Source organism: Anguilla anguilla, chromosome 4 (assembly GCF_013347855.1).
Source record: "Anguilla anguilla isolate fAngAng1 chromosome 4, fAngAng1.pri, whole genome shotgun sequence".
NCBI classification, from domain to species: domain Eukaryota; kingdom Metazoa; phylum Chordata; class Actinopteri; order Anguilliformes; family Anguillidae; genus Anguilla; species Anguilla anguilla.
In genome coordinates, this window is record NC_049204.1 from 16,317,542 (window position 1) to 16,342,588 (window position 25,047).

Sequence of the window (25,047 nt, forward strand, 5' to 3'; positions counted from 1 at the left end):
TGTACGTTTTTGGCAGAGTGATTCTTATTTTAAATCAAAGGAATTAGTACATGAAGCAAATTACATTTACTTGGTATTCATCTGTCCCAATGTCAATAATGTTCCAAGCTAATTTAGCCCGTTCATGATTCTTCTTCATTTGCCATACAATAAGATTCATTTGCACATAAATGAGCTAAATGAGCTATAAATTACCTTTTACATGCTGTAACAAATGTCTCTTTGCCATGAAAGGTTCCTAAAAGAGATGTAACAATAGCATTTCATTTTGTACAGTAATTCATCTGTAAAATTACTTTGCAAGGAAATTGGGCATATTCATGCATCTGTCTCTTTTCTCAGAACTGAAAAAAAACCCATAGGTTCATCGTCATTACATGGAAAACCAGCTTTCCCTCCATTAACATGGAGCTGACATTTTTGTAAGTGTGTCAAAAACAAATTTCAGCTTTAAATCGTCAATTTTTACCATATTTCCAAAGCTTACCATTCACTCTGATTAATCTCTGGAAAAAAAAATTACGATGAATTTCATGATCAACAAAAAAGAACTGCAGTTTCTCTGAGCGAAATGTATCTGCGGTAGTCACCTTCCTGACTAAACAGGAAATTCTTGCCATTATCACCCAGGCCCGTTGGAAAGCAGTGCAAACAAGAAGTTGCCAAGTTGTTTAAATTCATCAGCGTATCCAAAGTTCCAACTCTGTTTCTCTTGTCTTTTTCAATCCTAAAGGTCAGATGGAGACATTCAAGGCACTGGACACTAAAGACCTGACATGCCTACGGTGAAACCAAATAAACTGAAAGGAAATAAAACGCTTACCGCTCAATAAATTTGTTACAGTGGAAAAGTCTATTTTTTTTTCTTTCCGTAGGGACAGAGAGAGGGTAGGAGAGTAAAAGCGAGAGAGAGAAGTCAGCAAAAATGAGAGATAAGGAAAGGGTGAAAATATGCTGAGGAGAGGATGTCAAGAGGAAAAATATTAGCCTGCTGTTTGCTGGACAAATTGGTGTAAGTAACAGGGCAAAGAGGCTTTATTTCAAACCCAGAATAAACTGTGCCAATCTTTTTCAGACTGAAAAGTAGGATTGCCTTGTTCAGAATGCAAGGGTTTCACAGTTGGACATCGGTATTCATCATTTTGAAACTGCAAACACTATGCGGTAGTTCAGAGACTAACAGTCTTAATCCAAAAAACCCTTCATTATGCAAGGATCATGAAATGAGATTCAGAAAACCAGCAACCATAAGACATATTTGTGCAATATATTTATTGCAATGTGCTTGCTATTTTCCTTTTCATTTTTTATAAAGTAGTTACTTATTAAATAACCTAGAACTCAAACTTGTATGCAGCCACTTGGACTTGGAATTCAGTGCATTTTGTAACCTGGGAAAAGTTGCTTCATTTGTTTTATATTTGTTTAGCTTCCTCAGACTTCTTGGGTTGGTCCTCATAACCTGGAACCCCTGTACATTACAGCAGAAACCATTAGCAGACACGGTACTAAAACCTCATAAAACAAGTCAGTTTCCTTACTCTAACTGGCCGCCTCTGTATTTATAAGTATTTGTTTGATTTATTGGTCTCCAAGGAAAATAAATAGAACATAGTTCCTGCATGGGTGACTTAACACAATATTCAACTAGGCCTAACTGACAAAAATAATAATAAAAAATAATAAAATAAATAAAAATACAATTGTATGCAAAAGAATGGTCAATGTGTGGACCTGGGCAACAGCGATGACAGATGAAGTTGGCCTTCACACAATAACCGTTTTCACAAGGTGTCGGTATATCGTAATCACAACCCGCGTCCTCCGCCAGAGAACGCTTCCGTTTCCATGGGGACAATAAAAGTATCAACTCAGCAAGACCCCGATGGAAAAAAATCTGACATTCTGTAACAAAGAGTTTCATTAATCAAAGGTGAAGCACTTAGACACCGCTGCTTGGAATAAATTGTGTGATCTGGGACCTTCACTAGCTGCAATGATTTCCAATGGAAATTTCAACAAAGACCCACAGATCACAGTGAAGTACAACCAGGAACAAGTTCCTCAGAAAGAGTCCTACTCTTTCCTAAAGCCAAATCTTGCTTATTTTTTTGAGGCTTCATATCACCTCTTTCCCACCCCTCAGATCTCCACACTCCCATGAGGTGGGAGCCAGATCAGCCCTGACTGGCCAATTATATTACCGTTCCAAAATAAAAGTTTAGAAAACGTAACAATTAAAAAGGTAAACCAAACAAAATCTTGTTTTTTGCAGGGTGGGGTGTTGGGGAACAGACTACAAGGAGGGGGAGGGGGGAAAAAGCACTGATATTTTGAAGTACTGTTACTGAATGTAAGCCTGTTCTAATAGCAAATTCCTGCGTTAATCCACTTTCTTTTCGGCACTGCTCTTCTCCTCCTGCTCCTCCTCTCCCTCCGCGTCGTCCTCCGGGCCTTCGAGCTCCATGGGCCGTGTCTGGCCTTCGTCGTCCTCCTCTTCGTCGGTGAGGCCCTCCCTCTTGAGCGGCTCCAGGTCTTCGGCGCCGTCGTCTGTCTCGGCGGTGCAGATGCCGTAGCACATGAGGCTGATCACGCCCAGGGGCAGGCCGAACAGGAAGCAGCCCAGCAGCGGGGAGCTCTGGAACACCGACTGCGGGGGCGAGAGGGGAGACCGATGGGCGCTCCGGTCCTGGCGCGCCCGTAACCCGAAAGTAAACACAATCTGGGTGCCTGCGCCCCCCAATCACTTTTTGTTCCTGTCAAAGTTATCATAAGTTCTGGTGGTGCTCCGAAGCACCCCGTAGAGACACTACTTGATGATGCTTTGCTTCAGAAGTATTTATTTATGTATTCATTATTATAGACTATATTAATTTCTCATCATGTTTTAAGAAGCCAACAACAGCCTGTGAAGTTAATGTTGGGCAGTGTGATGTACGATATGTAAATCCTTTTTTCCAGCTGCAATGTGATCAGATACGTCAGTTTAGTTTTTTCCATGCACTTCTGCATAGTGACATGATAAATAAAGGCAGGTGTTTGCAATTCTGTTGTTAAGGGGTGTCTCGAAGGTGCACATTTTCCAAGTCAGTCCAAATAGTAAATCACAGCACAGGTTAAAAAAAAAAAAAACTTTAAAAAAAAAAAAACTGAATTTTTACCACACCTGCATTTATACATCAGAATGACTTATCTAATCACGTTCAGACAGAGCAACAATCAGACTCATCTCTGGAACTGCAGCCCACGTGATTATGTGGAAGGGATTTCTTTTTTGATATAGACAATGCCCTTTTCCTTACAAAACTCATAATGAAGGTAATTTCCCCAAGATTTTACCCATCCAGGTGCCTTTACTTAAATCTCTCACACTGCTCTATTCATTTCAAGTTTTTATTCACACCATCTGTAACCAGCTCATCCTTTATCACTGAAACTTTCTGCTCTGTACCTTATCCTAAACTCACACTCGTGAATTAGGAAATGGATGGTCGGCTGTGAAATAAAAGGCAGGAGTAGGCGAGAAGAAAAAAGTAATTAGCATACGGCTAGTCCAGGTCTCCTGTGGCTCCTTTCTTGTTGGCTGGAAACGGTGGTCTCTAGTGGCTCGCTAGGAGCATTTGGACAGACTTGCATCAATCACAAAGGGCTATTTTGCTGGTAATGTTTGACCCTGTTTACCTCCTTATCGTGAAGAAAACGCATCTGACGCCGCTTGCAGTGATTACATTTGCAGGCGTCTTCAGTAATGTGCTGTTGCTAACTACGCTAGCAACCGCGCGGATGCTTTCTGCCTTTTCGCGTGTGACTGAATTTTAACATTTTTGGTCTAGCGCATTTTCCTGAAGAATAATAAGAGCGGCTTTATTCCCTGGTGTTTAAGGAGGGTGTGAAAGGAGGACGCGAGCAGCCTCTCAGCTGGAGTGATGTGGACTCCTCCAGTATTCCACTGGGTGTTCGGGAGGCTTTGAGAAATGAGAAAGCAGCTTTTGTCTCCATGCGTCTTGTAGAATCAAGAATAATCGAACTGTTTTTCACAGATTTTTTTAATTTTTTAATTTTTTAAATGGAGCATGTTTCTTTTTTTCTTTTTTTTGGTGGGGGGGGGGGGGGGGGGTTCTCGTCCCATTGGGCAAGAATTCATGTTAGGCTGTCCTCTGTTCAATGAGGTCACAGTAACCTCACCACTGTTGCATATGCATTATATCAGAGTCCGGAGGTTACTTCCCGCTACCCACGTTGTACGTGCTACAGAGCAGCTCCGACAAACTGCAAGCTGCTGAAATGTGCAGCCAGTTCTGTCAGCCGCGCGGCTGCATTTGCAGTCAGCGAGGGAACAGAGAATGAGGGGGAGCGGGGGAGATAGCTCCTGCCCTCCAGACGATGGCTGAGAATGATGGTGATTGCAGGCCTGGTTTGTGGGATCAGGTAAGGACGGGCCAGCTCGGGTAACACTTTCACCAGTCTTGTGCGTTAACGTAGCATAGCCGCTTCGTTGTTATGTCGGACGCGAGTTCGGGCTCCGCGGCGCAAGGTCGCGGAGAACAACGGCGAAGGCGCCGCTCCGGCTGGGGGCATCCTCCCTTCATCACGTTCCCTGAAAGTCGGCCGTTCCGAATCGCCGTCCCGACTGCGAGTTTTACAAATGAAAAGCGACCAGCTGTGACGCTGGAACCAAACCAGCGGTTTTCGTTTATATACGAACGAGGAGTAACAGAAGACCCGAGAAGACTCGCTGGTGGTTACGGCCGCGGCCTCGAAGTCGCAGCGCGCTCACTCACCATCACTGTGGATTTTGCGTCGTAAGCCACTCGCTTGACACGCTGGAGGAAGCTGTCCCCTCCCTGGGCCTGCTCGCGACAGGAGAAACCGGGGTTAGCTTTTCTGAAAAGAAGCCACGTCCTCTCTCCATTCACTCGGGGACACGGCTTTCAAACCCAAATCCATTTATACACCGACAGGCAAACTGTTTGCTGGCAGTGACGTCCGCAGCATGGTCAATATTGTTTATTTGGTGCGAGCATTTTATTTTTGGAAAGCTAAAACAACCAATGCTTTGGATCTGAGGGATGCTTGTTTTGAATATGGTTTGGATGTTTTGGATTTGCCCGACAGTAAACTGAGCATATGCACACACATACACATACACATACACGAACACACACGTACACAAACACTGCACAGCTGTCATTGAATTCAATTTTAGCTATTGCTGCAGAAGCACAAATGGCCTTTCTCAAACTCTCCAAAAACATGTCAAAAGGTTTCCTTCATTTTTTTTTTTTTTTTTTTAAACACATGCAAATCGGCAAATACCTCAAGAAGTCAAAGCTTAGCTTAACTTTATGTGGAAAAACTGCATACAGAAGAAGGCTGCTTTCTGACCTGAGCGGTTCCATCCAGCACGCCATTGATGAAGTGGAGCAGCTGATCCATAGTCTCCACCGGTCCGCTGGGCAGGAAATACTGCTCATTGGACGTGTTCAAAATGATGATGGAGGGAACCGCAACTTCACTGGGAAATGAGAATGTACCTGTTATCCATACAGTACTTGTATTTTGCTTATTTTATTCAATATAAAATTTGACATTATTTCAAACAAGCACTGCTTAGACACGACCACTTTACCACTTCCATTGACATGTTGCAGAACCTACACACATGAAACTTGTGAGCTGCATAGACCTATTCCTGTCTCATCACCACATAGCAGTTCATCACTCTCCTAATGGTGAAGTCCCCTTCATTAATGTAATCTATTATACAAATTGTCAATAGGGATTCAGTTGGATCCAATAAAGGCAGAATTTGGAACTGCTGCACCCAAATTACTTACCTGGACACTTTTCCTAGGCCAGGTTCCAATTCATTGAATGAAGCAGTACTGACTGTTTAGGGTAACCATGGAGATGGTATATACATGTGAAGAAAACTGAATTTTAAGCAAGCAATCACGCTTTTGTGTACATGATGAGGGTAAATAATGCTATTCATTGCGTACAGTGAAACATCACTGTACGCAAAAATGTACGAAATCAGCATAACAATAGCTTGTGCATTTTATTACATCAAAAATGTATCTAATGTACCTGGCAGGTTTATTTAATTTCATTGAACTTCAATTGTGTATTGCTAATTTTGTGTGAATTTGTTGTAAATCTATTCTTCAGAATTTGCAATAAAAATTAGTATTTCAATCTTCCCATTTAGTTAGCCAAGTAAAATGGCCATTTCCATACAATTCCCCAGCTGTAGGAAGTTAAACCAGAAGCTGCAGCTAGTCATTTCAGTCCACACTTCAATAAAATCATCACCAGGATTCATTTAACAGATTTTTCATATGCAGGTAAATTTGATCATAAGTTGAATATAGGTTAGAAATGAGTAAAACAGGCAAGGTAGCGAGCAAGCTAAAATGCATTTTCACAGATATGAAATCTACACCTGCACTTATTGTATTTATTCAATATTATTCAACAAAACAGACAGCCTCTAGCTATTTTGTAAACTGGTTTTCTACCATTTTTGTCAATGCTATTAAGGTTGGCTTTGTGTAACTCCATCAGAAGGAACAAAAGCAAAAATTAGAGGAGTCTTAACCCTCTCTTCATTCAATTGACATGGATTACAATGACACTCCAGATAGCAATGAATTTATATGGATGGGATTCCCCCATCGCTGAATATCAATGGCGCCCTGGATTGCCACAGCATTGTTGGCTGTGCATCTCTTGACAATTAAGTTTGGTGGCTTGCATCAATTCAACATTTCATCCAATTTTATCATTAAAGAACTGAATGCTTTACAACCACATTGACAACTAAAACTGTTCAGACTGCATTAAAATGCCTGTAGCATTCAGCTCCTCCAGCATCATCACCCACCCTACCTCGACCTTGCATTCTCCATTTGCTCTCAAGACCATACAGGCATTTATCTTTTCAAGATAGCCTTGTTATTCACTCCGGACAACAGCCGCCCGTCAAATGGATAAAAAATAATAAACAGCACCCCTGGTGCTATAGGTCCCTCCCCCTGCTGCAAGGTCAGGTCATTATATATAATCACCACTGCAATAGTACAATAGTTATCATATTACATTTAACTAAAATCGTGCATATCCATCTTTGTCTCACGGCCTATAGAATACCTAATGCAGTAGTTAATATATTGTTTCGACAATCAAACTGAACAATAGCAGTAACTTCAGGGAATTATCTAATCAGTCCATCACCAAATTTCTTTCTTGCAAGTAGATGTTCAAGGCATCCCAGAGGAACAGACCAAGATGGTCTTTCAGATCATAACCTCTATCTTTATGCAAACAGTGCTCCGCAGTCATATTTGAGCAGGGAATTGAAGCGCCATTCTGTTAACATTTCAGGGGACCTTTACAAATTACTGCTATCAACTAGCAGACAGAGTCCGGTAAGTTCCACCGAACTGCTCCGTCAAAGACCGCAATCTGCTGATAATGGGCCATTTGGCCATTAAAATACATCAAGATATCTGGCCAAACAAAGAATAGGTTAAATAAGAATGAGAGCCATTTTAAAGCAGAAGTTGTATTTAAGTCCATGTTCCAAGATTATGTTTTCGATTTAAAACGGCTTCATCCACCACGTCAGCAGTTCACAAGTTCAACCTTCATGAACATATTTTGAATGACAACATATTAATAGTTGTACTACATAAATTGTTTTAAGCCTTCATATTATCATTTTAGCATTGTTCTAAGTATACGTATTTTTAATGCAAAGCTCCGCAGGAGTTAATTTTTTTAAAAATTAAAATTCATACTCCTGCCTAAATATGTTGTTGTCTTTTAATCTATTAGCTATGCAAATGTGCTTCCAATAAAATATGTCGTTTCGTAACTTGCTTTGCATTTTACAATCTATGAAATATAAGAGTCTAAGTGACTGTGCACGCTAACTGCTACTTCTACATTAAATGAATAGTAACACTTTCCCTTTACGCATGTTATAATGGCTATTCTATTCATATCATTCTATATTTTGCACACAGATTCATCGTGGTTAACATTTACCTTTGCTATTTATACTATTGTGTTTGTGATGATATATTGTCTATGGTAATGAAAACACCCAGTGGAGGTGTGCTTGTTCTAAATGCACAGATATTTATGCTTTTGAATTAGGTTACTCTTTTTTAAGGTTTGTCTTTAGATTCAACAATACAAAAGGCTACAAGCTACAAGGCAGAGATGCCCCCACCACAGAGTGAATAATCTCCATGATAAAATGGGTTGAGGAAAAAAGCTTCAGTTTTATTTTCACCTCCCGAGGGACTGAATTAACAGAGGACACTGACAAGCATGGAGTTGCTCTCTGTAGAGGGCAATTTATTCTCAGCAGTTTGACCAGACCTGGTCCAGAAAGCCCACACCACAACACAAATATCACATGCACACAGACACACGCATACACATGCACACACACACGTGCGCACGCACACACACATACAGACACACAGACACATGCACACACATGCACACGCACACACACATACAGACACAGAGACACACGCACACACATGCGCACGCACACACATACAGACAGAGACACACGCGCACTCACACATAGACACAGAGACACATGCACACGCACACGCTCGCACGCACACACACATACAGACACAGAGACACACGCACACACATGCACACGCACACACGTGCGCACGCACACACACATACAGACACAGAGACACATGCACACGCACACACGAGCGCACACACACACACACACACATACAGACACACAAGCACACAGACACTGACACACACAGACAACAGCCACACACACACACACACAGACAACAAACACAAACATTCAGACACAGACACAGGCACACAGACCCACACAGACAACAGAGACACAAATTCAGACAGAGACACAGGCACTCACACACACACACACACACACACACACACACACACGCACACACAGGCACACGCGCAGGCAAGCTTGCCTTCAGGGACCGAGGGTTGCGCTCTTGCCGCCTTGCGAGGTTACAAGGCCCGGGGACACTTCTAATTAAAAAGCATGGGTCCAAACACGGGGGCTGCCATGCGTGCAAGCAGAACAGCCTGACACCAGCCTTTCACTGGATAAGCAGATCATTAGGGAGATGGCTCCCCTGTTCATTTCAAAAGCTGCAGGAAGATTTCACACCAAGGCCATTAGCCCCTTTTTGAGAACACGCGCAATGAAGTTCAAGTGTGTGTTCGTCTTTTCAGACGCCACAAGCTACAGCTGTTAGCTGCGACAAGGCTACCAAAAACATAGGCGGAGTCCAGCTGGCTGGAGAATCTACAGAACTGCATCCTAATGGTTAGCGCCAATGGTGTTTTGTTTTTCCCCCCCACAAGGCCAACAGAAAGCAAACCTTGGTTTTCTGCGACTGCTGTTCATGCTATAGCCAGGGGAAGCGGTGAGACAAATGGCAGCTGGAGAGAATCCGGACACACTCACCCCATAATGAGGCCGTTGATGTAGTCGTTACCATCCATGTGGCCAAACTGAATATCCCTGGAGAGACAGAACCAAAACCTCAGCTCAGACAGTGCATCATACGGCATGACCGTGGTACAAATGCAAAAAACAAATGGAAAAATTAGTCATGAAAGCACATAAAAGCCATTAATCAACTGTGTAAAGTATGGAACGATCATTAAAAAAGGTTAAAAGAGAATGTTGATCCAGTAAGTCATGTAATATAGATACTACAACATGATGTTCATCAGTCAGTTGGGTCATTTTATCTCTATCAATATTTATGTGCAGCAAAATTTCCTGATGACATATTAAAGGGTTGGATGGTGCTTCACAAAGAAGGAAGAGGCAGAGCAGGTAACCATTGTACTGGAGATTTGTTTCTTGTTGGATCTCCACTTTTAATTACATAATTGGTTCTATTGTAAGGCTTTTTGCCACACATTCCCATGAGTTCAAGGCAGTATTTCACTACTCAAAGGCATTTTTCCCAGGGCACTTTTGGAGAACTAGGTTTAATACCTTTTTGGTTATGTGTATTCGGATCTCTTAGACTAAAACAAACTAAACTAACTTGACGTTGTGCAAGGAGTTGTCAAAATCCGGCTCTGTGAAATGTCAGGTACACAACCCAAGAATGTGTTGCAGTTCCTTCTTCACTTCAGCTTTGGCAATTCAGAGGGCCAGCAAGTGAAGCAGGACAGGGTCGTGACGGCATTGCAGTCTGCCCTGGATGAACTGCCAATCGGACCGTCCTTTGGTTTCGGCTGGCGCAGTAACAGCTGCCTCTTTTTCTTCACACTTCAAAGTAAGAATATTACTTAATTGTCCCCGTCTTTCCCCCTTTGGTGTCTGAGACAAAGCTGTTGCTGTCATTGTGTTTCCAGCTCCCATAGCTTACTGGCAGCCCTCACAGAAACGCTCCTTTTCTTCCCGTTCTGAAAAATGCCAGGAGATTTCCCCACGCGATAACGCCGAGAAGAAATTCAATTTTAGCCTCATTGTATTGCATTGTGTCGGGGCAGAATAGCAGGAGCCGCGGTGCACTGTGGGAAATCCGAAGGACCGAGAACGGGCCGGGGACCGTCCCTGAGAAGCGGCGTCTTCCGATGGCACGGGATCGAGCCGGCGAGACCCCTTCGCGCATTACCATTCCGTCCACGCCCGCTCGGAGTCAAAGGCGCGAACGAACGTCAGCCGCAATCAACTTCAGCGGCTTCGGATATTATCTGAGCTCTTTGCGCGGTTATGAAGGTGTTTGATTATAGGCCTTCCAGGGCCGCCGCTGCGCTCGCAGGTAAACATTCATCAAAGCGGGAACATTTTTTCCATCCCAGAGTCGCCCGTGACGTATTCGATTTTGGACCGCGCCATTTTATATTCAGTAAATATAAAACGCATTAAGCCCCCTCCGAGCCCGGTGACTATCTGGCCGCAGCGGAAGTCGGCGCGTGCCGTCGTGAGCCCAAGCGTAGTTTACGAGACGGCCCGAGGCGCTCTTTCAAATGAAAAGGCATTATTGTCCGGGCTCCTAAACCCTGCCTCATTCTGAGGGTGACGCGCGGAATAAAGACCGAGAGCGAGCGCTGACCTGGTGCCGCTGTTGACTAATAAGGCTTGTTTAAATAGACGCGCGCCGTTGTCTGGGTGAGGAGTGATGAAGAGCTGGCCTCGAGGCTCTCTCATTGGTAAAGTCACCCTGAGAGGCACGCGCTTTGTGTGTGTGTGCGTGTGAGAGAGAGAGAGAGAGAGAGAGAGAGAGAGAGATGGATTGTCTCTTTACATTACCTCTCTTTCTCTCTCTCTCTCCCTCCTTCCTCTCACCATCTCACTTTATAAAGGTGCAAAATTACAAAGGATGATCAAAATCTACGATACCCAGGATGGCTTTGAGAGATAACATGAGACTGTGTCCCAGAGTAAAAGTAATGTTAAAAAACACTAACCAGTGATCTATACATCTACAAAAATTGGAAACATAACAATTTTCCAACATTGAAGGGTTCTGGTAGTTTTATAATAGTGTGCGATGCACATACCTGATATGGTAAGTAAATGTCAATATTTATGGTACCTAGTGATTACCTCCATCCCATACTAGAGCATTTCTTTTCTGTTTCCTTTTAACTTGACACAGTAACATTTAGCTTTCCCATCCTTTCACAAATCAGCTTTACATTTTGAGCAATAAAGTGCCTCCATGTACTACTGTATGTGCGATAAAACCGGTGTGTCATGAAATACGCAGCAACATTAGCCGGTAATGTACTGTGGCTGGTAAAAATCAGTGTGGCATGTACTGTTGAGCAACATTAACCTGCAATGTACAGCGTGTGGTAAAATTGGCAAAACCTTAACTCACCTGCTAAAATGGTCTCTGTACTCAGCTGCCACTTTCTGAACCAGAGTCTTTAACCTTCGGGGACAGGAGAGACCATCGGCGATAAGTTAAATACACAGCCTTAGGGGACAGAGGCCTTGACGAGCAATGCATCGCATACATCCACAGCCTAAATAAAGACTGAATTATTCAACTGAAGTTGACCAGATTGTGCAATCAATGTAAATCACTCGGCTCTCGAAGTCTGAAAATGAGCCGCAGCTGCAGGCTGTGAGAAGTCCTGAAAGCGCGAACAATCGCTTCCACTTTCGCCACTCTCGCTTCTAATTTGTCTAAGAGACGAGCTGCGATTTTTTTTTTTTTTTTTAAACGTTCTTTGTACCTGATGCTTTCTTCCGTCAGGTTCTTCTCATCAACGACTGCCATTGCCACCAATTTGCCTGTTGTAAGGGAAATACATTACAAAGCCTTTCCCTTTATAACTGGCACAAGGAGAGAAGAGAAAGAGCAAAAGAGATAAATGGCTTCAAGGAGCATGTCGCCTATCAAGAGAAAATAAGCCTCAGAGGGGAATTACGGCACAATGAATTAATCACACTTCCCTTCTAACTACATCAGCTGTTTTCTGGGGGGGGAAAAAAAAAAGCAAAAAGCAGACAGCAAATTCAGTTCAGACTCTCTGGGAGGTTTAAATGCCCGCTGTGTAACAAACTTATGTGGACAGAATAACTTTTAAATAAATCTGCCCAAATCTCTTCGGGGGTGCCTAAGGCTGGGATCCAGGCAGCGATCTTAAACGTTCCCAGCCCGTGCAAAAAACTTTGTGTGGCACATTGCGCCTCCTAGTGGTAGAAATAGCACACTTCGTTTCAAACGCTACGGACTGCGCAATGTCCATCCCTGCCTCGATGCGTTTGGCTCGGTTTGCTCGACGGCGCTTTGATCGTGACAGCAGGGCGCGAAGGGCGTTGCTTGTTAAACGTATCCCGAGAGCAGCGAGTACACATTCATTTACGCTAACATCATTTTGCTCTTAGGCCACGCTAACCTTCCCTCCTCCCGTGAGCTGCGATGCACTCGGTCTTCTTTTTTTTCAAGAAATTTATTTCTGCCATAAATTAGAACTATTAGAGCATTTGTTCCAATATATAACTAAGAGAAAATATAGATGTGGTTCATGCACACGTCATTGTGACAGGAAGCAGACTATGAATTTCTCGGTAACTGGTTAAAACACAGACGCTCAGGAACTGCAGGTGCATTAAAATGGACTCTGGAAGGTTCCATGCAGTTTCCCTTCAGCCACAGACTATACACACAGCGATTTAGAATTATAGACAACATTATGTTATTGAGGAACTAGAAGGTAGGGGAAAAAAAACAACCATCAAAGCACAGGCTCTACAAAATTACGTAGATAAACAAGAAAGCGCTCGACCGATGACATAATTTCCATAAAACTGCCCTGGGCCTACCATGGAAGAGGAAGACTGTAGCCAGAGCCACGTTTCCATGGCTCTGGTTGACTGGGTCCTTTGCTAAACCATTTTTGTGAAGAGGCTGAGAGTAGGAATACGTGAAATTTCCAGGCTTGCTTAAACCACGTTTGCAGTGGTGCCTCCATGATTATAATGACAGTTCTGTTCAGTGCCAAGAGAAACACAGTATTACAGAGCTCTCAGGTAGGTACTGCAATTGTGCATGGCTCCACTGTTCATTTGCACCACAACCCAAACCTACCAATTTCATCCCAGTCTAGCCGTGGCTATGGTTACCAAGGCACTTTACTGGACAGTAAAACCTTAGACTTGATGTGGCACATACCTGGTAGCGTGTGCAAATGCAACACGGATGTACACCTTATTTAGCTCCTACATCACCAAAGTAAAAATGCATGACTGGCACCAAAGTGGCCCGGGGAGGTAGTGTTTGAGCCAGGCGGGGAGATAATGTCTCATCGCGCAACAGCGACCCCTGCTGGCCGACCGCGCGCTCCAGGTTTGCCCGTTGCACTGCGCATTGCCTGTCTTCCTGCGGCTAATTTCCGAGCAAGCCAGAGTTGGTGACCATGGAGTGAAAAAGTAGCGGGACTGTTTCAGAGGTGAGCACAGTGCCAATGACAGCGGGGCGCTTAAAAAAGGCTTGCTTGGAATGCCAATACAGTAAAGATAATTAACACTCTACTGAGATCTGAATTACTGCCAGGTTTATTACCGGCTATTATCTTTAAGCATTATAGCCACAAACTGAGAGCATCCCATTTGAAATAAGGCTACAATTCTAATTAATTAATGTTCTGAAAACCGGTGTGCTTTCTCATCACTTTCAAAGTTACGATAATTTCCAAACGACCTTCGTTGCTGATGCCCTTGTCACTCAGAAGTTCCCTGCTCGTGATTCCGCATTGCCCGATCCATTAAAAGACGGCGCCGAGGTCACGTGCTTTTCGAGTCTGATGAGCCGCACTGTACCTGTCTCTCCGAGCTCGTACAGAACGAACCCATCGATCTGGAGATAGCCGAGGAAGCGCTCCTTATTTACCCAGGTGGAGAGAGAGGCTTCCTGGTATTCTGAAAGACAAAATAAAGAAGTGGCATGTGATGCAAATGCATTTCTTTTTATAGTGTCAGTAAAAAGTGAAAATCCGAAAATCCATTGCAAGTATCTATGTATATGTGTGTGTGTGTGTGTGTGTGTATGTCTATGAATATTTATGTGTATATATTGGAGTCAAAAGCCTTCACAACTCCACCCGTGTAGTTGTGGCATTGCTACAACTAAGCATGTATGCATAATTTAAAAAATGTACATTCAATTCAATGTGTAGCTTATCTTAGCTTAATATTTTGCTCTTAAATATCTGCAAATTAATATCAACCCGACAAATGTATTCAAAAGTTCCTCGCAAATGGCTCCCTTTGGGAGAAGCACGAAAAATTACTGAACCAGAATAACCACCGATACAGGATGAACAGGCTGCTAAAGATGAGAGAAATTCATACAAATGTTTATAGTTCCTTTGGGGTCAGAAAGTGAAATCAGGGTATTAAGGCTATGCATGACAAGCAAAATGAAAAACCATGCTTTCTAGCCTTGAAACACACAAGCCTTTTTTTTTCTTTTTGAAAAGCATTCTTCGGGGGCCTCATGTGACTTAAGTGAAACCGAAGCTCGGTATACTACGGAATTTATGAGATGCTGAGGAATTAGCGAAACCACTCAAGGTTACCTCGACTAATTGACACCAAGAGACAAACAGCAAAAGGTGTTTAGTTTTCAAAAAGTTCAATTAGCTTTTTTAAAAACCCTCGACACCTGTACCGAAACCACTCCTCTATACCACTCCACCTGAGACACAGAAAATCTTAAATGCAAGTGGTGTGGAGATCAGGCCGGTATCTGGAATGGGTGGGCATGTAGGTTAGGTCCTAACTTCACATCAGAACACCCCCTCTCACGCTCGTATATTTCTGAAGACAGAGCATGGATGTGAACGCCGGGCCGCTTCTGACTGGGTTCGCGCGGAATGTGGCGGCGCTGCGGTCGGCGGTCTGTGAGTAACGCGCGGGGAACCGGGCCGCCGGCTCGCCCGGCTGTTTGATCTCCGTCCTCTCCGTCTCCGCCAGCTCCGAAGCCCGCAGCCCCGGCTCTGCGGCCAGCTCGCTGTCAGAAAGAAGCTTGGCGCAGAGACGGGGGAGAGAACGCTCGTTCCTCTCCCTCCGGAGTCGAGCAGTGGGGGGTGGGGGGTGGGGGAGGGGCCCACACACTCGCAAAGAGAGCCCTGGAGGGGACTCTGCTAAACAGACGATGCCTCCCCCCCCCCCCCATCGTCTTGGAGCCCTCATCTTCCTCGCCCAGCGATCTGCCCGCGGGGGGCATGTTCTTGCATTAATTTGAGAGAAGAGGTGCACCTGCTAAGCAGGCAGAACCTAGAGAAGGATCACCGGTTTGCGCTGGCCTCTTGGTAACTGCTCAGCAGGCACTGTTTATCAAGCTAAGTTGTCCTTGCAGCACACCTGCGAAAAGGCATAAATTTGCTGCCCAACGTGGGGCCGAACATGTCCTCTGCCGGCTGGGGGGGGTGAAGACGTTTGCGCTTCTACAAAGCGCGCGGTGTCGCGGACGGCTTCTTTTCACGCCACAGCCCGCAGCCGCGCTCGCACAAAAGAAAACGTTTCCTACACGGCTTCGGCATGCAGCCCACAGGCACCCGACCGGCCAGCAGGGGTTGCCAGAGAGCGATGAAGCACGGACAAATCAACTAAAAACGCAACTTCCAATTGGCCTAACGTCGGCCTATGGAGCTAATGACCAGTCGCGCACTGGCACAGTCCAGAATCGATCCGAGACCGTAGGACTCATCCGTGCACCACAGCGTGGTGCCTTTACGGAATGAGCCACCCAGCAGCCCAGGAAGTCACTTTTAATTCAATATATGCAGAAAATTATGCTTAATCACTCATCTGAAATGAGTATGCAGGGATCGCAAAACCATTATATGCAAGGAGTGGAAAAAATGGGACTTAATCTATTCATTTTTTTACAGCAGATGAAAGATGCTTCTTGTGTGCTCAACAGTCACGTCTTTCTGTTCAATCAACAAGTTATGTTGGAGGAAGTACATTAAGAGCAATTATGTTCAGTTATCCTCCGCCACTGCAGTTTCTAATGGTTGAGATATGCAAATTTTGAGCGCTGCTAAATGCTCTCCTCGCTGCGTTGGGGTTCAATTAGGAGCTACCGAAACTCATTTAGCCTTGCTGCGGGCTGCGATATCATTCACAGTAATTCTGCGAAACAATGAAACATTGAAATCAGAGAGCTCAGCAAACAAGGCCCGAGCAGATAGGAAGGTAGTGACCTTCCAAATGCTTCTGGCGCTCTGAAAATAATGAGCAAGATGGGAGAGGATGGTGCTATAATGCTGACAAATCTACCACTTAAAGTAGGGAGCTAAATTTAAAATGGCAGGAACGGAATGTGTGATGAGTCTAAGCAGACGGTGTACGCTGGAACTGGAAAACGATCAAAAGCAGCTATTCATGATTTAGAATGATGTGCGTGTGTGTGTTTGTCTGTGCGCCTGCGGCTGTGTGTCAGAATGTGTGTGTCTGTTTTCTGTGTGCTTGTGTGCCTGTATCTGTGTGTGTGTGTGTGAGAGAGAGAGAGAGAGTGTGTGTGTGTGTGTGTGCATGTATGTACTGTATGTATGTACAGTATGCATGCATTGTCGGCCTACTTCTTGTCCATTAGTAACATAATGAACAGAAAGTTGTCTTATACAATATACAAGGACATCTCCTTGAACATTTATCCAGTCAAATTACTCTCCTGCATGACATTCCACTTATAGCCAAAGCCTTCCAATACAGAGCTAGTGACTAGGAGACATAACATTTGTATTCTGCAGAAGGAAACAATTACACCTTACAACAGAAAAAAAAGGAACAGACTGGATTTCAATGTCTACAACATATTTCACAATGTATATTCATGCTTGCAGGCTTTCCTTTGGTGAGGTGCAAATAACAGCGCAGGACACCTGGGTGAGCAAGCGGGGTGGATGCCATAAAACCAAATTAGACCTGGCGCTATCTTATTACCTTTTAATCCACCCCATGCGGTTCCACATTCTGCCTTAGCAGGGCGGGATGCAAAAATGTCACACAGCAGTAGAGCGCTGAATTCACCTTGTGAAATTTAAAGTGGAAGGAAACATTGATCGGGTTCGGGGGGGGGGGGGGGGGGGTGTTCGGTCCCCAACTCAAACACCACCGCGGTGAAATAACTCCCGACAGCAGGTACTGCAGTTCATTTGATCAATCAACAGCCCTACTGGTTGTGCTTTTAAGGAATAATACCCTTCAAGGAGCCAACGTTAAAAGGTAGCATGCCTAAAATGACTTAAATAAAGCCCGTGCATAACCACACATTTCCACAATGCCAGAGGAATTTCTCCCTTTATAGGGCTTTCCTTCTGTTTGTCAGGATGGAATCGTTTCTCTCTGTGTGGGTGAAGTTTGAGATTCGAGCGCGTTACGCTTTGCCCAGTGTCGTAAGTACTCAGGGCAAAGGGGTAAGGTAGCATCTGAAGAAGCTAACAACACACTGCTGACTCACTGTCCTATTGTCCTTACAATGTTGCAGAGTTCAGTGTGATCTTCAAAACGACAGTACCGATCTTTTGAATTTGATCCACAAAGACTGAGCGGAAAATCTAAAATATAGCCAGTCTTCTTGAGCCTTCATCTTTTGCCGCCCGCTACAAAAAACACTAGGGATGTGCGCACAATTAATTGACTAGCAGATGAGCCAACAAAACTGGCAAAGCCTATATTTGCTTACCGGCATAGTAGACTAAGTATTTCATATGGCTCATACTGCACAATCTTTTTTTGAGCATGCTAGGCCTAAGAGATTTATAAATGTTGCCAATTGACTGTTTTTTCGAGCATTTCTAGTTTTAGACTAGTCGGTTAGCCGTTTACAAAACTTAAGTCTAAACGTCATGAAGCTAGTGGAAAAGCCCGTCGCTAGAAAACACGCAGTATCATAAATCACATCACAAATAATCTGACCACATATCAGTTTAAAAACTCAAAGTAGTGGTTTCCTGTGAGGAGATAAAAATGGCGTAGGATATACTGAGGCCATATTCACAGCTCCCTTTATATTTGCTATCCATTTGTTTTTCACCATGCTGGGAGCGGTGAGCCGCAAATGGAACACAATCGAAAGCAGGCATTTTGAGTCTCTCAAATGCGAATTTTAATCTGGGAAACCCATTACCTTTTACAAATCTGCAATAGATGAAATTCAAGGGTCAAGTCGGCGTAATTTTCACAAACCACTTTAATCCCCAAGAAGGTTTCGCCGGAATGTACTTTGCATCTTTTTTTGCAACGGGTTGCAAAAACAATCAAAGCCTGACAGGATTGTGTCACGTTGAATTTACACCAGCTGGGTTACTCTATTCCGATAGAAAGCCAGACTCACAGGTATATAATATTACATTTAAAAAAGCTTTAATACAAGATAGGAAAACACAACAACCTTTTAAATTGTATTTCTTAGCTCTGCTGGCTGATCGTTCGAATCCATGTACATCAGACAGATGAGCGTATGTTCTGCAGATTTTTCAGGCTTCAGTATGGTCTCTATTTTCAATGACTTACAGGTGAGTTCACAAAAAATATTCTGCACTATTTTTACTAAGGCAAACACCAGTTATAAATTTCACAAACTGATATTGGCTCTACGACTGAACGCAGCACTACAGCCATCAAACAGGCTGAAGAAGTAAATTCAAAGCTTACCGGCAATTGCATAAACTGAATAAGGAAAGTCATCAAATACAATGTAAAAGAATGGTTTCAAATATGAAAGCAATTCTTGGTATTATTATCTGAAAGTCATATGATGTGATACTATACTAGAGGAGCATGCGGTGTTATTCGTTTACTGTACCAACCCAAGACTTGAACCTGTGGAACCACCTGGAATGTTAACCTGCGTCATCTCGATTACGAGTCCGCTTCCCCATCCACTAGGCCACGCTAGTGTCTTACTACAATGCCTGAGCTCTGCTGCGGCGGCAAGGGGTTCAGACCCGAGTGCAGAGATGCGCTATGGGAACGGGAGCAACAGGAAGTCTCAGCACTTAGGCTATATCAAGCTGCCTTTTCACTCTCCTCTCCATTTAATGAGCTTTTTATGACTCTGTTCCCTCCGGGCGAATACCGCATGCAAATGCCAGGCTCGTATTCGTCTTTCCGCGGACGTTTAGCCTGATTCAGTGGCTCTCGCAGTTCCGAGCAGGACACGAGACAGCCCTGGGATTACTACAGGCCAATCTCTCTTCTAACCGACATCTTCAGCTGCACACAGGTACAGTAATCATGCAATGCTCTGGGCAGTGTGACAGCCAGTTAGACTTGATACTGCATCGCATAAACAAAACTTGTTTGTAAATTGCCTTTTATTAATTAGTTTTGCCCACACAGCTCTGTTGCTGTTGGGCACTTGGAAATTAGGTTGGTATATTGCAAGTTCAAAAGTAAAACTAGTTTTACACATGCCTGGCCGTGTATTTATCAAGTGGCTCTTTGAGGACTGCAATACGAAAGAACAAAAATTCTTAAAGGCGTAGTCCACATCACCGTTTGTTATTTGACAGGCAACTTCCTTTGAATATTGTTTACAGTAACTGTACATGGGATGCAGACCTGGGTCAAATACGTATTTGTTTTGGATTCAAATACTTTTCTAAGCTTTACTGATCTTGCCTGGTGCACTGAAACCAATGAAATACTTTCAAAAAGTGCAAACCCCGCCTTCTGGTCATATTGGCAGGCTCAATTACACCAGGCAAAATCAACAGAGCACAGAAAAGTATTTGAATCCAAAACAAATAGGTATTTGACCCAGGTCAGATGAGATGTTATTCTGCTACTTTTTGGATTATAAACTTGTTTCATTTGTTTAAAGAAGCTTAACTTATGCAATCACTCTTCTGTTTTCCATTATAGGATTGCTATAAACAAGATGCGTTCTGCAGTTAATTCCTTCTTGGACAACATAACACTAGCGGTGCCAAGCGAGTGGAGAAATAAATTACCCCGATTTGCTTCACTGCCGCTTGAGTGAACTGCCTTGCGATCAGCCCCAGCTCAGGCCCTCCCCTACACTCTGCCCATTCTCCAATCACAAGCCCTCGTCCTCACTCTCCTCCCCCCCGGTCGCCATGGCGGCAGCAGGAGGGCGGGACACGCTGCGCATCCGGGTTCTGGAGGACTCGGCGGTGAGCGCCGTGTTCGTGGTGCGGGTCTCCTGCCGGGACCCGTCCCTGGTGGGCTTCTGGCAGGGCAAGGCCCTGTTCAGCAATGGGCAGGTGGAGCAGGCCGCCGCGCCCCGGATGGCGGAGGACGGCGCCCTGGAGTTCGTGCTGCGCGCGCTGCGCCGCTCCCCGCGCCTCTCCAACGCCCACTACTGGAGCCCCTTCGCCGTGGCGCTCTGCTTGGACGCCATGTTTTTCCACTATCGCCTGGCTCCCAGACGGGCCTGGATCGGCGACGGTCAGGACGACGTGACGGAGGACACACTGGTGCTCGTGCGCTAGAGGCAGCCAGACTACTGCTCGCGAACATGTACTGTTAAATAAAGAGTGTTGATTCTATGTTGCTTGGCGGTGTGATAGACCAGGACTGTTAATTGTGATCCACGGGTTCAAATCCATGCCTGAACTGGTGTATATGGTTCTTGTGCTGAGGGACTGTAGAAGTGCTTGTGGGAACTTCCTCTTGGTAACTGTGGCCATCCAAGTATTACCTCTGGGTATGGATTGACCTTCCAGCAAAACATCTTATCACAAGCTTGCACAAAAAACAACTTCTATATTTTATCAATGCTTCCATGCCATCCAAGAATGTCAAGAAGCTACGACTATGAATGTCATTCACCTGTGAATTCCCGGCTATAATGAAGTCACTTCTATTTTAGGACCAGAGTACTTCGGTTTTTTTCCCCACAAAAGAAGCAGTTTGGTTTACATCCCCGCATCACACAGACAGACACTGCCCGCTGCTCACATGATTTTTCATGCATCATTCTGCACCTCACACCAGAGTTTGTAGGTAACTAGGGCTTACTACAGCACCCGTGTTCCGGTGTGGTCGAGCCAGAGGTCAGGTCTTTATTGGGGTTACATATGAGCGCTGAATCTAAGGAGTTCTAGTGATGAATTCTTGACAATTCCACTGTTGCGTGAACAGACTCACAAGGTTTGGACATTACGTTGTTGTCAGAGCATTCACAAATGCTCTCCAAAAAACACCACAGAATCCAACTCTGAACTTGACCAATCAGTCACCTCAGGAAAGAATGCCACCACATCAGCACGGCTGGGATCATGACATGGCTTCTCTGGAGCATGTGATGTTCTGAAGGCCAGCCTGCTGAAACCACATCAACACAATTGCTTCTGCGTGCAATGCTGCTCAGCCCACATATCCATGAAGAGATGCCACTGCAATGGCCCCAGGCCACAGGCCAAGCATTTCCAAACACATTCATGGCACTGGATAACAACACTAAAACAGCATGTGGTAAGCCGTGAGAGAAAACTGTTATTCTGGTTTGGGGGTTAAAAAAAGAAACGTACACAACAAAAGAGGGACAGAAGAAATGACATGCTCTTCAAGTCATTAAATTAACATGTCCACTTTGCGGAATGCACTCTACAGAGAAGAAGTCGGATAAGGAAACATGAAGGGCGGACTCTCCAAACTGGGAAAACCCTGCAAGAAAGTTTAACGGACTTATTCTTCCACTGATTGTCATTTATTGAAGTGTCAGAAAGGTCACAAATGCAATTTTGCCTCTTGAGAGGTGTCAGCATTCTTCAGCAACATCAACAAGAATAGAAAGGACAAAAAAGTACAAATTCATGTGCAGGCACACTCTTTTCTGCAACTGTACTACACCAGGAATAAATGTGCACAATTAAACAACTGGGATACAATAAACTCTGTGCCTATGGCAAGACTTCCTACAATATTTTAGCCTTCAGAACTCCATTAACACAAAGAATAGCGCACCAAGTACAAGCAATCACCACAGCACAAGTTACCCAACAGTAAGAGATTAAATCAACCCATTCACTCACCGTCATAAGTAAAGTGGGTACCATCCTTGAAGACGACAACTGCTGGAAGCTCAGGTATCGTAAATTCCTGAAAGCACATACATCATTCGATAAATACATGTTACGCTTTAGTTTGAATAAACCTTTGCCCTGCCAACTTGTCAAAATGACCAAGCTGGAAACATTTTCGGCTGAAACACTGCTGGTTCTGCCCTTAAATGAACCATCAATAACCAGCTGCATCGGTCTGGCTTTCTGCCGGCAAAGGGACGGCACAGATTGGCTGGTGTGCTGGAGGGTGAGAAATGGTGGCTGGCGACTCCCACTTCAGAGGAAGTATCCAATATCCCCCCCCCCCCCCCCCCCCCCGCCCCGAATGAATGTAGGACTGAGCCTGCTGCGGCTGCAGGTTGGGCCTAGAAAAATGCACTTAGCCATTCAAAACTGGGAAAAAAGCTTCTATAAATATGTCTTCAAAATATGAAAACATCAGATTGGATATCTGGCTCACCAGGAGAAATAATAAAAATCCAAGTTGAATTATCTTCCACAGAAAACTTCAGGCGAGGTGATCTTAATACTTCAGCTATTTTTAGAAAGTCCAGAAAAAACAGACAGATGTTCTGCTTTGGGAGGTTGGCTAGAATAACACTTCATTTGAGGCAATTCCAACAAGGCTCAAACAAGTGTTTTTTGTTTGTTTGTTTGTTTGTTTGTTCTTTTTTGTTTAAACTTGCCATTCAGAACAGCATAGCAACTTATTGTCATAGACAATACTCTGCTGTGAAAGTAAAATGGTGTGACAAAGGAACAAGCGGCAGAGGGGCAAATTTTAAGTGGCAGAGCACCTTGCTGAGGCTTCTGGTTCATTCCCCTTAGCCCCTTCAAACCCCCCCCCCCCCCCCCCCCCCCCCCCCCAACCCATGGGTTCCTGCCACGCGTGAACATCTTGAACCTCATCATTACGACCTGTTCCATTAATTCTGGACCATCGCGCAATCACTGGACTTACAGTAGTTCAATCAGACTGCGGCTGACTGAACTGCGAGTTCAAAATTACAGCCCTCAGTGTCTGGGCACAATCAAGTTGTGCGGGTTCCAAGTCTGAGAAGGAGCATCCATTTATTTTTTTCCCCCCCAAGCAATCAGTAAAAGACGATTCTGGCCCAAAAAGATGAGTTACCTGCACGGTATCGGAGAACGAATTGAGCACGTTACTGATTGGAAGGGGATGATAAAGCATTCAGCTCCTTCCACTGCTGATGACATTTTAGATGCTATACAGTGAGTCCTTATCAATGACCTTTAAATGAATCAGCGATAATATCACATACCACAATGTTTCATTTTGAACCGCCTAATTCTCAGCTGCATTTTCCTGACTCTGCCCATGCTGATAGCCTGTACGGTGAAGTATTGATCAATGACAGCAGGCGAGCTTTTACAACAAGTGCAAGTTCCTGACCTTAAATAGGAACTAATATATTTGTGGGAGAACCCCGCTATTTTATCAAAGGTACACACTTTCAATAGAGCTTGCCTTAGTCAATAGTACTCAACTTTGTGAAAAATTCTGCCTACATTACTAAGAACCCTTGCTGTTAATACATTCTTTTCTGACATTTTTGGCTGTTAAAAGTAAAAAGAAAGAAAAAAAGAATAGAACTTCATAAAGGAAAAAATAACAGACACAGGACCTTGACAAAGCATATTACTGGATTTCTTACCCTTTGAAAAACTGAGCCCAGTAATGCGACTAAAAGAACACAAAAACTAAACGAATGCTTCTAAACACTGACACTTACATTACCAGGAGGGTATAAACAAATTTTACAATATTCTTGTCAGTAACCCATAATGATTTGTTCGCCATTAAGCCTACCTTAATGTCTTTTTTACCATCCGCTCAATGACTCCAAACGTCAAACTGAACTCAAAAATGTTGTTTTCAAAACTGTCGTTTTCTTTTCCCTTCCCAGAAGAGGAAAGTCAGTTATGAAAAGAAATGTTAAGAGGATGAAGACACTGCTTTCCTCTCCGGGGTCGCGTTAGGGGAAAACTCTCCAGCTGCACACTCTAAAGTAATGAATTCAGAGCACTTAACCTCACCTTCGGCAAGACATCCTCCGAGGCAGCGAAGAAGTAGGTGTAGACGATGAGCTCGGAGGCCACCTCCGCGTACTTCTCCTGAAAGGGTGAGAGGGAGGGAGATCTCAGCAGAGGCTGCAGAGGTGAGGTCTCAGCGGGGCGATTCCTCGCTCCACACCTCTCAAATTCAGACAGGTGGGTCAGAACGAAGGGACGGAAAAACGAATAATCCGAAACCGCGCTTATATTGCAGTTTACTTTCCTTCTTCACACTCGGAAATTTGTGAACACACTGCACCTGGGCTGCCCAACCCTGTTCCTGGAGATCTACCATTTTTTCATTTCAACCTGAATTTGTTACACCTGAGCCTACTGATTAGCAGATCAAAGAGATCTCTAGCTTCTGAATGAGGTGCGCTTTGTTAGGGTTGGACAGAAAACCCTACAGGACGGTAGATC

The 25,047-nt window shown here is 44.2% G+C and overlaps 1 protein-coding gene across 1 annotated transcript in view; it reads right to left on the minus strand.

The window, feature by feature from the left end:
* Positions 1-1,011: 1,011 nt before the first annotated feature.
* Positions 1,012-25,047, minus strand: part of LOC118225709 (protein disulfide-isomerase TMX3-like) — a 36,111-nt gene continuing 12,075 nt past the window's right edge. Inside the window, exons 8-16 of the mRNA XM_035414572.1 lie at positions 24,610-24,687; positions 22,522-22,588; positions 14,330-14,428; positions 12,241-12,298; positions 11,880-11,933; positions 9,497-9,553; positions 5,386-5,515; positions 4,782-4,850; positions 1,012-2,650 (exon numbers count right to left, since the gene is read on the minus strand). Coding sequence (XP_035270463.1) covers positions 2,384-2,650; positions 4,782-4,850; positions 5,386-5,515; positions 9,497-9,553; positions 11,880-11,933; positions 12,241-12,298; positions 14,330-14,428; positions 22,522-22,588; positions 24,610-24,687 — 879 coding nt within the window. The 3' untranslated portion in view covers positions 1,012-2,383. The remainder of the gene's footprint in view (positions 2,651-4,781; positions 4,851-5,385; positions 5,516-9,496; positions 9,554-11,879; positions 11,934-12,240; positions 12,299-14,329; positions 14,429-22,521; positions 22,589-24,609; positions 24,688-25,047) is intronic.